This window comes from Fistularia commersonii, chromosome 2 (assembly GCF_037954325.1).
Source record: "Fistularia commersonii isolate RoL2024-O1a breed Wild chromosome 2, RoL_Fcom_v1.0, whole genome shotgun sequence".
Classification (NCBI taxonomy): Eukaryota; Metazoa; Chordata; class Actinopteri; order Syngnathiformes; family Fistulariidae; genus Fistularia; species Fistularia commersonii.
Window position 1 is genome coordinate 919,134 of NC_141285.1, and position 15,252 is coordinate 934,385.

The following is a 15,252-nucleotide window of genomic DNA, read 5'->3' on the forward strand; positions in this document are numbered from 1 at the left end:
GTCGCTACAATAGGAGCAAACATTTTCAAATAAATATACGAAAATTAAACTATCATACTCAGCTGTTATTTTTTAGCCAGACTGAAACGTTAAAAAAAAATACTGACAATAGTTGTTTACATTTTTTTAATATAAATAAGACATTACAGATTTGAATTGGTGTAAAACACATAAACATGAGAAAAGCATCTGTAAAAAAAAAAACAACTTGTAAATTAAGGGCACTTCAGGTCCATTTTTGTTATTACTGAAAGCTGATCTGGGTTCAGTTCAGACAAGAAGCTGCTGTTGAAGACTTCCTTCAAGAATCTCCACTGTATTCTGGACAGCATTCATTCATTACACCGCTAATCCTGCGCCACCGTTTAGAAAATAATCAAATTGAAAAAAGAAATGGATCTAAGACATTTATAAACGGATACTAAATAGTGTAAATGTTTTGCTGCCGTGTTTCCAGAGCAACCCCCGGGATTTCCTCGGGTCCGGAGCTCAGCAGCCTGATCTTCTGGGCCGAAGCGGGGAGGATCAGACCGTCCACGGCTGACAGGACGGAGGAAAACAAGCGCGCCATGCGAGTCTCCAGCGCTTTGGACTGCTTCTCTATCAACAGCAGGGTGTCTCGTAGCACTGAGGGGGAAGGGAAAGTGTGTGTGTGTGTGTGTAAGCTGGGGTGACCCGCTTGATCTGTGTGTGTGTGTGTGATGGCCTACCTGGAGACGTGCTGTCGATACAGCTGAGGAGCAGCTGTCCGCTGTGCAGGACCTGGAAGGTCAGGGGTCGATGGCGGCTCACCTCCTTCTGCAAAGTCTGACATGACAAGCGTTACTGAAGTCCAAACAAACGGGTGACACCCCGACAGTTTGCCCGCCCACGCTCGAGTCTCACACCTCGTAGTCGGCCAGCATCGTCCTCACGCCGTGCGTGTCCGCGGCGGGCGCAGCGAGCAGGTCCATCTTCTCCGACACGGCGTAGAGCCAGTGGATGAGGCGCTGCAGGTGGGAGCAAAACACCTGGAACACATGCAGGAGACGGGGGGCCATGACTGTCACCTTTGGGGGTTTGAAGAAAGTGGCACGTCAGTGGTGAGACCGGTTAGACGTAATAGTTTCGGCCGCCTTGTTTTCTAAGCGGGGGTGTTGTCACGGCAACCGTGAACGGGAAGTGTTGGCGCCCGACAACCAGTTTTTAGCCTGACCCTCGCTCGGTGCTCTGGAGCCGCTCTCCTAAGCTGTCATCGGATGAGAAGCGAGTTCACATATAAAGATATAAAAACAGTCGCCTTCTCATAAATGAGATATGATTTTCTATAAAACTACTGCATGCTTTTCCACCCACAGTCCACACCAAAGTTTTGCTATAAATGCAGTATTTACTGTTGAGTTTTCCATGTAAGCGATATGAGAAGATGGAAGTCCAGGGTGAGGAGCTCTACCTGGATACGCTGCATCAGGGAATGATTCTGCTCCTGGTTGTTCTTGAGATCATCTGCGCCGAGGCCGCCCAGCCGACCCATCAACGCCTCCACCTCTTTGAGCCGATCCCGGCCGAGCTCCCCTCCGTCCGACTCGGTCCTCCTCGCTGCCTCGCTGTCGGGAGCCGGACGCTCGGGTGTGGACGTGGCGGCGCCGGCGAGTTGCCGCTGACGCCGGCAGGGACTCAATGACGAAGGCGAACCGAGTTTCCCTTCGGCTTCATCGGCGTGTTCCTCCCGTCTCTCCGGCAGGGTGCCGGAGGACAGGCTGGAGGACGCTTCCGGCTCCAGAGACTCCCAGCTGGTTTTGATCGGACAGCTAAGTTGAGACGTCACCTCCCTCACCTGCACACACACACACACACACACACACACGTGTGATTTCCAAAGAGAGAGGACCTGGCGGTACCGTTCAGGATGGCCTTCAGACATCTCACCTGCCTGGACAGCAGCGTCAGCTCCTCCAGCTGCTCCGGAAGACACCGGAACTCCTTGTCCAAGTCCCCGCCGGTGCACCGCGGCCGAGGGAACATCCGGGTAGAGGGAACGTACGGGGCTGAGTTGGCGGCGTCGCGGTCCAAACTGTCCGAGGACGACCCAAAAGGCCGGGTTCCGGACGGCAGGGTACCGCGGAGCAAACCCGCGGAGGAGGTCTTCCGCGGGTTTGGGTCTCCGGTCCGTCCCACGCCGCTCTGGAAGAAGTCCGTCTCCGACAGGCTGGTGGGACTGCAGCGGTCGATTTCGATGCCCGAGTCCTGAATGGTGGCGTCCGTTTGGAGGAGAGCGGCCCCCTGGAACTCGGAGCTGTCCGACCCACCTCCGGGCCTCAGAGGGTAGGTGTAGTCCAGCAGGGCCAGGTACTCCTTGTTGGGGTTCCAGTCTTCGGCCTGCCTGTCGGGGGACGGGGGCAGGCCTCTGGGGATGGCACAGGCCCAATAATTGACCTGGTGGGGCGTCATCCCGCCGCCGACGCACAACTCTTCCACCGAGTCTGCGGTTTTGGTCGCCCTCCGCGGATGCCAGGGGCGCCGCCTGGAGGAGGACGACAGCGGGGTGTAGGTGGGGTACAACACAGTGGAGCTGAGTTGTGGCCTCAGAGGAGGGCTTAACCTCTGGACCTCCAGGATGGAGCTTGTGAGGCTCCTCCGGGCCGGTCTTCTCGCAGGGACGGGCGACGCCACGGAGCCCCGGTCACTGGGCGTCGCACATCCGGCAACAGAGGGACTGAACGGGGAGCCGAGGTCGTCTTTGGAGGTCGAGGGGAGCGAGGGGTCACCGCGCAAGGCGGGCTCTTTTCTTGATCGGGTCAAAAAGCTGACGAGACCCGAGTCGTCATCCGTCCGGCTGAAATGAAGAAGTTTATCCTGCCGGAGGGAAAGAAGAACCGTGCTGTCAAGGAAACTCCTGGTTTTAGCCATGGCAATTCTTATGTTACATTTGTATTTTGTTCAATAGGACAAATTGTTAACAATTGTACACACTCACTCGCACAAACACACACACACACACACACACACACACACACACACACACACACACACGTTATAAATAGAAATGTGTGTATGTACATTCACAAATGTATTTATATATATACACATATATAGAAAAATGTATGTATATATGTATATCTGTGTTTTTTTATACACACACACACTCACACACTCACACACACACACACACGAATACACACACATTTATAAAAGAATTAAAAAAAAATAATACATATATACACACATATATACGCATACAAAAACACACACATATGTTTGTGTGTATACACCAGTCTTTGACTCGATTAAGGCTGACTTTATGTCCAGAATGTCTTCATCGGCAATCTTCATCTCCAAACAAACTTTTCGAGCTTAGTATCTAATGTAAAAAAACACATGTGTGCATTTGCGTCGGAGATCGGTGTGTGAACAATCATGTTCGTCATGAAGTGAAATAAAGCGACCTTCCAGGTCTCAAAACACCAACAAGTTTGAAATCACGATTTGCAGGAGCGGCGGCGTAAATGGGGTAATTCCAGGTTTGTCCGCTAGATGGCGCTGTTTCACCCCACTGGCGGACAAGGGGCATTACAACATGTACGCCGCTGCTGTGAGACGTGAATTCAATCTTCCTAATGTTCGTGTTCGCTTTTTGACCTTTTTTTGGGATTGGAGCTGACAACATAGTTGTCTGAAGTCACATCACATGTGAACCAGGTCTCGATTATACACAACACTTTATATCTGTATATTTTTGAATCTGATGTGAATAAATCGATGACGTACATCTGATGGAGGTCAGTCTCTATCCTTGAACGGAAGTTAAACCCACTTTTCAAGATATCCCCGGCAAAATTAACAATTGATCGTTCGGTCTGTCGGTCCGATCTTCGATTGGTATTTGCGTCGGAGATCGTGTGTGATCGTGACGTCATGAAGTGAAATCAAGCTGCCTTCCAGGTCCCAAAACACCCAAAAGTTTGAAATCACGCCACTCAGCAGCAGCAGCGTCGTATATGGTGTAATTCCCCGTTCGTCCGCTAGATATCGCTGTTTCTACATGATGACGTCATGACCGTGAGGCTCAAACGGAAGTTGCTCCCGACAGTGTGTTGCCGGGCGCCGTGGCGCGCGCCTGTAATCCCAGTTTCCGGGAGGCTGAGGCTGCGGATCGTCGGGCCTCAGGAGCTCTGAGCCGCGGACGGCTGTGCCGATCGGGCGTCCGCGCTAAGCTCGGTACCGATATGGAGCTCCCGGGGGAGCCCGGGAGCCCCGGGTCGTCTAAGGAGGGGCGCACCGGCCCAGGCCGGGAACGGAGCAGGTCAAAGCCCCCGTGCCGACCGGTAGCGGGATCGCGCCCGTGAATAGTCGCCGAGGTGCAGCCTGAGTCATCCGGCGAGACGCAGACTTTTTACACTCTCTCTTTCACCGGCAACACACACACCGGCAGCACCGAGTCCCCGCACCTCACACACACTTCATACATCTTCATTTATAAAAGAGATTAAAAAAAACTATATATATATACACACATATATAGGCATACACAAACACACACATATGTTTGTGTGTTCAGTATATATCAGCATTTGATTCGATTAAGGCTGACTTTATGTCCAGAATGTCTTAATCGCCAAACTTCATCTCCAAACTTTTCGAGCTTAGTATCTATTCTAAAAAAAAACAACAAACAAACACGTGGGCATTTGCGTCGGAGATCGGTGTGCGAAAAAACATAACGTCATGAAGTGAAATCAAGCTGCCTTCCAGGTCTCAAAACACGAACAAGTATGAAATCAAGGTTCACAGCGGCGGCGTACATGTTGTAATTCCCCGCCTGACCGCTAGAGGGCGATGTCGCCTCTCACTGACGTCAGGACCGTGATTCTCACCCAAATATCTTGAAAGGTAACTTCCGGACATGGATAGACTGACCTCCATCAGATCCACGTCATTAATTTATTCACATCAGATTAAAAAAATACAGATATAAATTGTTGTGAATAATCGAGGTCTGCTCTATGTGTAATTTGTCTTTAGACAGCTATGTTTTGCGAAGTTGCACAAAGGGTTATTATTATTATCATTCGGTAATTTTTTTATTATTTGACTCGACTATGATTATTTTCAACATTTGACTTGATTAAAGCTCACTTTATGTCCAGAATGTCTTCATCTCCAAACAAACTTTTCAAGTTTAGTATCTATTGTAAAAAAACAAACAAACAAGTGGGCATTTGCGTCGGAGATCGGTGTGCGAAAAAACATGACGTCATGAAGTGAAATAAAGCGACCTTCCAGGTCTCAAAACACCAACAAGTTTGAAATCACGATTTGCAGGAGCGGCGGCGTACATGGGGTAATTCCAGGTTTGTCCGCTAGATGGCGCTGTTTCACCCCACTGGCGGACAAAGGGGGCATTACAACGTGTACGCCGCTGCTGTGAGACGCAAATTCAATCTTCTTATTGTTCGTGTTCGCTTTTTGACCTTTTTTTGGGATTGGAGCTGACAACATAGTTGTCTGAAGTCACATCACATGTAAACCAGGTCTCGATTATACACAACACTTTATATGTATATTTTTGAATCTGATGTGAATAAGTCGATGACGTACATCTGATGGAGGTCAGTCTCTATCCTTGAACGGAAGTTAAACCCACTTTTCAAGATATCCCCGGCAAAATTAACAATTGATCGTTCGGTCTGTCTGCCTGCTCTTCGATTGGTATTTGCGTCGGAGATCGTGTGTGATCGTGACGTCATGAAGTGAAATCAAGCTGCCTTCCAGGTCCCAAAACACCCAAAAGTTTGAAATCACGCCACTCAGCAGCAGCAGCGTCGTATATGGTGTAATTCCCCGTTCGTCCGCTAGATGTCGCTGTTTCTATGTGATGACGTCATGACCGTGAGGCTCAAATGGAAGTTGCTCGCACCGGTGTGTCGCCGGGCGCCGTGGCGAGAACGGAGCAGGTCAAAGCCCCCGTGCCGCCCGGTAGCGGGATCGCGCCCGTGAATAGTCGCCAAGGTGAAGCCCGAGTCATCCGGCGAGACGCAGACTTTTTACACACTCTCTTTCACCGGCAACACACACACACCGGCAGCACCGAGTCCCCGCACCTCACACACACTTCATACATCTTGTATTCAAGTGAGACAAACTCTATCTTTTGGCCGCGCCTGCAGCGCCCCCTCCTGGCGGAGATGTGTTACTACAACCACGGCAGGAAAGCTGTGACTAAATGGTGAATCTTAAACTGTTGGAAATGTGACCATAAAAAGGTTTGAATGCAGTGTCACGCGTGTTTATGCTGTGGTGCTGATTCCGTCCATGTGCATTCAGATCTGTGACAACTGTTGGATTTAAACGCCATTTTTCAGTCCTTCATGAAAGGCCTGTCTTCAGTCAGCAGGTCGCGAAGTGTTTCTGCACGGTTCAAACTACTGATAAATTGGTAATTATCCCGTCTTATTGTTCTTTTTGGATGTTTCCTACAAGGTTCGCCACTGTCAATGATCTCAGACAAATCCATCTTACCCTGTTCTCTCTCAATTCAGAGCAGAATTAAACATCCCTCTACTCGTCTATGAGCCCTACATGGCTGTTCTACCACTCTGCAATCTTTGCTTAGGCTACAGGCGGCTTTCGGCAGCTCGAGCTTCTGATTGGTTACCGTTGCTTAAAAGTGAAGGTTCTCAGTTGTTGCTGGTTATGATATTGATCATAACTGGCCTGCAAGTAGGATGGGAGAAGCCCTGAGTCTGATTGGCAAAACCATGGAAATCATGAAAAAGCCAAGTTGCTGCCACAAGATTAAAAAAACATTTATTCATCGAAAACTCTCAGCAGTAAGATGAAATTCTACCAACTTTATTCATCTTGCTTTGTTACCTCAGGATCTTTGTTTGGTTTTCTTTACTTGGCGCTTCCTCCACTTCCGTACCATTGATTCATTTATATTGACTTCTGTCATGCTGCTCTGCTCCCATCCCAGGTTGGAACAACATTGTGTTCCAGCACAACATGATGAGGGATCTAGAAGGGCCTCGATCAGGGGGGCAATTATTTTGGCTGGCGGGCCACATTTCTAATTTAATTGTTATGTGCGGCCCAATGAGGTATCATGTAAATTCAACAAAAAGAAAATTGCAATTTAAATATTATAATTTTTTGGGATTTTATTTCAACTTCAAATCATTAATGATCATATGAATGTATCCACATTATTTTCAATGTAATTGTCAAAAAATAAACAAAAGAAATAAGGGGTTTCTCAATTTTAGATCGATTGAAAATACTTGGTAAAATATGAAAAGAAAATAGTTCGATGGGCCGGATGAGGCCCGCGGGACATAAAATGCCCAGGTCTGGCCTGTCTGAAACTGCAAATTGAAGGTGTGATGCTCAATGTTGTTAGTGGCTATGCCTGACAGGTGGGATGTGAATCTGAAGAGAAGGAGAAGTTCTGGAATGAGTTGGATGAAGTGATGCAGAATATTCCCAGAAATGAGAGAGAGGTCATTGGTGCAGACTTCAATGGACATGTTGGTGAAGGAAACAGAGGGGAAGAAGAAGTGATGGGCAGATTTGGTATCCAGGATAGGAATGCAGAGGGACAGATGGTGGTAGATATATATATATATATATATATATTAGATACATATTAATACATACATACTGTACATACATACACACACACACACATATGGATATTTATAAACATATACAAACACACATACACACATATATATATACATACATACATAAACACGCACATATATATATATATATATATATATATGTGTGTGTGTTGTTGTGTGTTTGTATATGTTTATAAATATATACACACACACGGACATTCATTACACACACACACACATATACGCATTCACAAGTTTGAAAGCTGGTGGCGGTGAAAGCAGCCAGTGTCGCGATGATGAATTGGCAAACTGACCTCTTCCGGAAGTTTCTCTGGAGTTTTCATGATAGACGCGTGCGCCTCTTCGGAGAAGATGGGCTTCCTCGTCACATACCGCCTGTCGTTCAGATAGCGAGAGGTGGTTGCCATGGAAACGCCCCTCTGCGACCCTTCGACTCCGCGACCCGTTCCCTCCGCGGGTCGGCCGGCTTCTCTCCGGCCGCGTGCCAACTCTGCCAGATGCGTCTTCCACGGCCGGCCGGATCCAGAAGCTTCCATCGGAGCGGCCGAGCGTCTCGGAGAATACTGTTGGTCAAATGTGGGTTAAACAGCTTTCTGTGCGATGAAATAAGACTCCGGGGCGCCTCGCGCTTCTAGCTCCGGGTTCCAAATACCATATTTGGCTGTACGGAGGATGAACGTTCCCCAGGCGAGGGAAGCAGCACGTTCACACATCATGCAACATTCGGTTTGCTCCCCTGACACTCTTTCCACCGGCTTTAACGTGTTTCCTTCACTTGCACGAGCAGGGACATTTCTATGAATGAACACGGGCTAGAATGGATTTGAGGACACGATACTTAAAGCCGTCGAGGCCTGTTTAGTCTGAGAGAAATGAAGCCCGCTATCTATCCGCTCTCGCGACATTGCTCTGCAGCCTCCACGCCGGTCCAGGGGTGTAACGATATACAGGCTCCTCATCTGACTCGTCTCATTAAGACTTAATGCTCGGACCTGGCTGGTACGGCTGGGGGCCCCCGAACCCAACGCGCTAACGCTCCACGCCACACACCGAATGAGAGGCCAAGAATCCACTTTATGGACTTTTTTATGCTAGTTTTCAAATCCGTTGAGATGGGAAGCAAATCCTACGCATGTCTGGTTTGAAATGTCTCCAAAAATGCCGATTAAAACTAACAGATTAGAAAGAATGCCGACTGTGATGGGATTCTGGAGAAGAATAGTCTATTGACCATCTTCCATGGACTGGATGGCCTTCTCTTCTCAGCAGCTGCAAAAAGGAACCGTTGTTGAGGGGACGTCAACAATGGACAACAGGACAGGCGCTTTACACTAGGTTGCATTCACCCATTCACACAATGAGGCGCTAGCAAGGCCCTCAGGAGCAACTCTGAGACACACTTCGGTATGCAGACAGGAGGAGACGGGAATTGCACCGCCAACCTTCAGACTGGAGGGACGCCCACTGTATCCACAGCCGCCCCACCGTGGACCTCCACAATGCTAGATTGGGCATGAAAGAACCTGCAGGCCACTGCAATCCACGATCATAAGGATTTATATCACAATTTTGAATCATTATAGCTCACGTTCTGAGGCCTCTGAATTTTGATATTGCAGAGTTATTGAGTTTTGATAATAATAATAATAATAATAATGAGAAGAAGAAGAAGAAGAAAGTAAAAGTAAAAAAAAAGTTTTGCTCATAGGTCCAGTTCTTTTGACTGGGAAAAGATGTTTTAATCACTCTGAAATTAGCCACTAACTGGCAGAAGCGAACACGACCTCTACACGTGCTACATTTTTAAACGATCGTTATAATAACCGGTAAATAAAGCCCATTTTACCAACGTTTCCGATACAGCTTTTCCATTTGTATGCAACCTTTGATCACGTGAATCTTCAATTTCAATTTCTCTCATTGAAAATAACAACTGATGAGACACTGACATTTCATTGATTACAGGATTAGTAATCAGTAACTACCAAATAAATAATGACAAGGTGATAAGTTCTTGAATGTGAGGGATGTTTGTGTAGGTGGGTGTGAGTGAGTTAAATAGTAATAATAGCTGGTTCCCATGGCAACAGAGTGAGTGACCTGCAGGGGGGCAGGAGGCTGTCTCCTCTATCAGTCCCGTAAATTCCCACCGTCCGTAAACGCATCACGCAGCTAGCTTTCAAACACGACCGACATTGAACGCACCACCGAGGCGCAACTGTCTCAACGTGGAATAAAAAAAAAAACCTAAAACCTCGATTTTGCCGTCCAATAAACACACGATTTGATGAACTTTCCCGAATAATATCCATCCCTTCACACAATCCGAACACAAGCTAGCCGCTATTTGAAGCCGCTGAACTCTCTCCGCCCACAGCTCTTCGGCATTCGGTCGGCGGAAGTCAACCAGATGACGGATTATTTACACGATTTCACCCCAAAAAAAACATTTAAACGGGAATTACAAACACACTTTCTATTAAACCATGAAAAGGCCTGGTCCTCACCTGATCCATAGCCGGGCTTTAGCGAGAGTCCATCCGGCCGTCGCAGACACGGTTTCCCTCCGCCCTCCGTGGTGCCTTCACGGACCTCCCGCACAATTAGCTTTTCCAAACTCTTGTCCTTGTTGACTGACGTGGCCTGAACTCACTTGTTGCGGGAAAGTCCACCGAAATTAGACTCGTTTCATGATAGTATTTTTCAATTCTTATCATTGATATTTGATTGGAGAACAGAAATGAAAGGGTGCAGGGGTTTAAAACGGTTTAGAAAATAGAACTTCTTGAAGTTATTCTGAGTTTTTAAATTTGAGGAACCACGAAATGTTACTTCAGCAACCTCTAGTTTCAATACAGATAATTCATTACGACATCAATTGTGATCATTTTTGCTTAAAAGCATTATTTAGAATCTAATTTTTTTAACATATTCAAACTTCTTCTTTCGGCTTTTCCCTTCAGGGGTCGCCACAGCGAGTCAACTTTTTTAACATATTTAAACTGGACTTGGTAAATTTAAGCCTCCTGTAATTAATACATTAACAGTCATTTTGAGGCCACATTAAACTATTCTGGATTGTAAGGAGAGGAATTTTTATGATCCGTTGCAACAAATGGTTGATAAAACCATATATACATGCCTTGCTGAAAAATCACGGGCAAGAAAAGGGTCATGATGATAAACCCAAAACTTGTAATGCTCCTTTCGCAAACAATGAACATAAAATGTGTTAATTTTTAGTGCATTTGTTGCTATATTATTACAATTCTATGACATTGTTTCACTCATGGTCAGTACGGCTTATCCTGCAGGCAGGGCAGCTGTCAAGGGGGGCTTCACCCTGGACTGGTTGCCAGGCGATCACAGGGCAACATAAACAGCATATAACCACTCACCCTCACATCCGGACAAATTATTGCATATTTTTGGTGGAAATCCACGCAGACAATAGGAGAACATGTAAACTCCACGCAGAAAAACCCTCGCGTCGGAATAAAACCAGGGACCTTCTTGCCATGAGGCGCTAACTAACACACCACCACGCCGCCCCACATAATTGTTTCCTTTACAGGAAAAAACAAGTAAAAATAAAATTAAAGAATCATGGCAAAAGTAGTACTTTCTTAACAATACATTTTGACGATAAGAGGCAAAAGTGTCTGAAATAAATTGACAATGAAAAAATGGCTCATTATAGCTTATTTATGACATTCAATCGAACAGACAGTAACAACATCAATTTAAGATACAGGGGCTTTTACATGGAATCACCTGCTTATTTCTGGGTCAGAACAATCGTTCCTCAAGGGCCTGATTCCAGACCCGAGCCAGAAATAACAGCCACATTTATAACAGCGCTTTCTCCCATTGAATCACCCGTCCGACAAGCTGCGTGACATTGGAACATGGGCAGGGCGTTTACAGTCCAGACCGACTGGATGACGGAGTGAGCCATGACGTAGAAGTGTGTGGTGGTCACGGGATTTCATTCAATATGGGCTTCACAATCGACACCACTCACTTTGCAGCTTTGCCTCAGTGTAACAATGAGTGAAGAACATCCATCGTCCAGGTGCGTGGTGAGCTAGAAGTCCACACAGCGGCCTTTCCTCTCCCAGTCTCCATAGCGGGTGGGCTCCGGGCCCCGGGGACCCCCCTTTTCCTTTGTCTCAGGATTGACATCATCGGGGAACTCTGCGGGATAGCAAGATAGTCAGCCGTCTTGTATGTTGAGAAACAGTTAACTTTTATTCTTCGTACTGTCCTTCATTTTTTCCCCCAGTGAAATCTTCAGAATCAGATATGTTGATTTTCCTGACTATTATGTACATTTTGATAAAGATGGAATGAGCTAATGGGTGAATTACATTTTTCCCCAAATCAAGCTTCACTTTGGGTTTTATCGTGCCATGAGCCAGGTGAAGAAAAGTGTCAGGTATAATATGTGATAATAACAATTATCACCCAGAATTAAAGGAAAGGTGTAGAAGGCGGTGTTGAGACCCGTCTGGTTTAGAGTCACTGGGGAAAAACAGAAGGGGGTAACAGAGAAGAAGACTTCGAGATGGTCTTTGGGAAGGAGGACACAGAGGATTAGGAATGAGTCCATCAGGGAGACGGCGCATGTTAGATCACATGTGTCAACACCGAGGCCCGCGGGCCAATCGTGGCCTGCCAGGTCATTTTATGTGGCCTATGAAAACGTCTTAAAAAGTCTGATTGTCTTAAAATAAATAGGTCAAAACGCACGCATTGACCATAAACTACATTTCCAATTATTCATGCTGATCACGTTACCTGTGAAGCGACGCCATTAGATCACAACGTCATTTTCAACAAGTGGAATTGAGAAACAAATTTCCAGAGAGAGAAGAGAAAAGTTGATGCAGATGGAAGGCCGTTTCAAGAAAGATGGGAATGCATATGTAACATTTTGGACTTGCATGACTTATTTAACATTAAAGAGTAGCTACATTTATACTGTTACCATTATACGTGACCCCTTGGAGGGCAACTATTATGCTGATGGGGCCCTCGGTGAAAATGAGTTTGAGACCCCTGTGTCAGATATTCTGTAGATAAAAAAGTAAACAAACATCTTGATAAGAAGGGTGCTGAGGGTGGAACTGCCAGGCAGGAGACCCAGAGGAAAACTAAAGAGATGTATGGATGGAGTGAAAGGAGGAGATGATGTCAGCTGGTGTGATGCAGACGAGAGGGTTAGACGAAGGTAGATGTTTCACTAAGGTGACCTCTGAAGCCCACACCCTGAGTCATGAGGTTGCATCTTTGACGATTACATGGGTTTAGGGTCTGGGATAATGGACAAAGCCTAAGAAGACCTTAGCTTCAAGATGAGGTCTTCATTTGTGTTTGCTAAATTTGGAGAAAAGTAACGGGCGGTTCTGGGGAGCCGTTCCCCCGTTTAAAGAACGTTCCCTCGGCATAATCCCACTTTCCACGGGTGTCTGCATGTACCCCACGGACCCGTCCTTACTTTCCAACACATCCTTGCTTTTCTCGGTGCTGTCAAAGCGACCTTGCGGGGTTTTGGCTTTCCTCAGCGGCTGCCCGTCCTTGGCCGCCCCGCTAGCGGCCCGGGACCATCCTGCAAGTTAGACGCGGAACAAACCTGGGGTCAGACCGGTTTAGACTCAAAGCAAGACCACAAACAAATCGAACACACCGACCTAATAAGACGGACTCCAACGCCAGAACATTCGAGAGCAAGTATCTGCTGCTTGAAACGCGAACCCTAAGCTGAGACATGAGTGACATCGTCCAGAAAACGCCGAAACTCCGCCGTTGTTTCTGGACCCGGACAATTATACAACGTTGTGTATTATATGTCGCAGGCTGATGGCGTCATAGCTACGTCATCACTCTGCGTCGGAAGTGAGCTTGAAACAGCTTTATTGAGACACTTCTTCTCAAACAATGCCCATTGGGCTGTAGAGAATTAAAAATACATTTTAAAAAAAGAAACGCCCGGAGCACAAGGGCAAATATTGTACCAAAACTACAGGGGAACAAAAGTTGAGACGTTAAAATCTAACTTTTAGTGTGAATAACCAAAATTAATCTTTTAAAGCTTTTAGTCTGATATGAAAACAAGTGTTTATTAGATTTCAGTGGCGCCAAAGCAAATCTGGTGGTGTTATATCCAACATGCTGTTTAATTTTGATTTTCTTATCTGTACTTATTATAGAATTTATTTGAATCTGATATGATCTGACTAGGAAAAAAAAAATCTAACATGACTCCACTGAAGCTAGAATGTAATGCTTATTATCCAAATCTGGCACCTTTAGATTGCCTACATCAGGAAATACACACAGACAGATTGGAGAAATGTATTGCTCAGCCCCAGAACTTTCCCAACTATGAGACGTTCATGTCTGATGAAACAATAATTCATTTGAAATCAGGTATCGCGCCCAACGTTGATACATCCATTTGAATTGTTGAAGCATTTTCATTTTTGAGAAAGGAAGATAGCCTATAGGATGAATGAATGAATGAATGAATGAGTGAATGAATGAACAGTACAAATTGTCACTTACCCTCTTTACCTCTTCCTTCTTTGGCTTCTACACCATCATCACTTTCTTCAAATATATCCATAACACTGCAGGCCAGCAAAAAGGCTTGATTCTATTTTCTACTCTACAAAGAATTAAGAGAAAGATTTACAAATTATCCTTTTTTGACTCCTGGCTGTTGCTGGACACAGAACCTTGGTGATGAAACTGTAATAACTTGGAATTAATCAGTGTGTGGCGGCGCTGCGGGGTGGGGGGGAGGGTTTGTTTCACACATCTGAATCAAATTGAAGTGGACTGGTGGGCCAAGTTAGATATAAACACAGAAAGAGAGAAATCTTTTCCTCCGCTGTAATGATTCATTGAGTGCACATATACAGACGCACAATATTGTTTTCACACTGATGAGATGGAATGAATCCTCTACAGATGCTGACAACATATCACATTAACTCAATCAGTCATCACGCTGCAGAGAAAATGTGTAAATTAGCAGGGAATAACTTTATGCAAAATTCAAGAGACACGTCAATTAATTGTAAATTATAGGCCTGGAATCTGAAGCAATGTGATTTGTTTGCAACAGAATAATGAAGTGCATTGTTACGAGGATATGCATAAGTAGACGCTGGTGTGTGAGAGGAGATAGCTATGTATGTACTGCATATATATATACAATAAAACACATAGGAAAAATAGTATACAATCGAGCAAGCTTGGATCCAAAGAAAAAGGACCAAAGCTTTCAATAGGTGACAGAAACTTAGTTGATGATATCATATCCTTGATCACAATGGCTGTGGCACAGATTTAACTGTTGTATCTTGATGTGGTCATGATTCTTTTTTTTTTCCTTTCCTTTTTGGGACAAAAAAAAAATCAAAGATGTGATAGAAGCCCTTCAAAAAGTCACTTGGACATGAATTATATTTCATTTTGGCTATGGTGGGTGTTTACTTATGTATTCCACACACAGTAACACAGTTTCCAACTTGTTTGCCTCTGGTAAATTGTGTTATTTTTTCCAAGGTTGATTTATTTGACATGACCACAGTCACATTCATGAACATCTGGGATGAGCACG

At 45.7% G+C, this 15,252-nt stretch overlaps 2 protein-coding genes and 1 non-coding gene across 4 annotated transcripts; 1 reads left to right on the top strand and 2 right to left on the bottom strand.

The window, feature by feature from the left end:
• Positions 1-112: 112 nt before the first annotated feature.
• On the bottom strand, positions 113-10,205 carry cep68 (centrosomal protein 68). Of its 2 annotated transcripts, XM_086163754.1 has the most exons (7): positions 10,130-10,205; positions 7,916-8,185; positions 1,909-2,835; positions 1,433-1,816; positions 888-1,010; positions 711-807; positions 113-627 (listed from the first exon to the last, which is right to left on the bottom strand). In XM_086163754.1, the coding sequence occupies exons 1-7, from the start codon at positions 10,136-10,138 to the stop codon at positions 422-424; spliced, it is 2,016 nt and encodes a 671-aa protein (XP_086019880.1). In that variant the 5' UTR covers positions 10,139-10,205; the 3' UTR covers positions 113-421. The 2 variants fall into 2 exon arrangements, with proteins under 2 accessions (XP_086019880.1, XP_086019888.1); XM_086163762.1 differs by lacking the exons at positions 113-627; positions 711-807; positions 888-1,010 and adding an exon at positions 1,056-1,228 and having other exon boundaries at positions 1,374-1,816.
• Positions 4,076-4,373, top strand: LOC147236088 (signal recognition particle RNA). The gene has a single exon (XR_015109022.1).
• A 1,108-nt stretch (positions 10,206-11,313) lies between the features above and the next one.
• On the bottom strand, positions 11,314-13,490 carry sdhaf4 (succinate dehydrogenase complex assembly factor 4). The gene is made up of 3 exons (XM_086160924.1): positions 13,316-13,490; positions 13,123-13,233; positions 11,314-11,819 (listed from the first exon to the last, which is right to left on the bottom strand). The coding sequence occupies exons 1-3, from the start codon at positions 13,401-13,403 to the stop codon at positions 11,710-11,712; spliced, it is 309 nt and encodes a 102-aa protein (XP_086017050.1). The 5' UTR covers positions 13,404-13,490; the 3' UTR covers positions 11,314-11,709.
• Between the last annotated feature and the right edge of the window lie 1,762 nt (positions 13,491-15,252).

Bases quoted from the DNA above. Each gene is read 5' to 3' on its own strand.
- cep68 (XM_086163754.1), bottom strand. The intron at 2,836-7,915 runs GTCAGTTTGCCA...TCCCTCCGGCAG, and splicing joins CAGAGAAACTTCCGGAAGAG to GATAAACTTCTTCATTTCAG. The intron at 1,011-1,432 runs GTAGAGCTCCTC...CATGTGTTCCAG, and splicing joins CCCTGATGCAGCGTATCCAG to GTGTTTTGCTCCCACCTGCA.
- sdhaf4 (XM_086160924.1), bottom strand. From the start codon at position 13,403: ATGTCACTCATGTCTCAGCTTAGGGTTCGCGTTTCAAGCAGCAGATAC. The intron at 13,234-13,315 runs GTCGGTGTGTTC...TCTAACTTGCAG, and splicing joins GTTGGAGTCCGTCTTATTAG to GATGGTCCCGGGCCGCTAGC. The intron at 11,820-13,122 runs GTAAGGACGGGT...GCTATCCCGCAG, and splicing joins AAGCAAGGATGTGTTGGAAA to AGTTCCCCGATGATGTCAAT.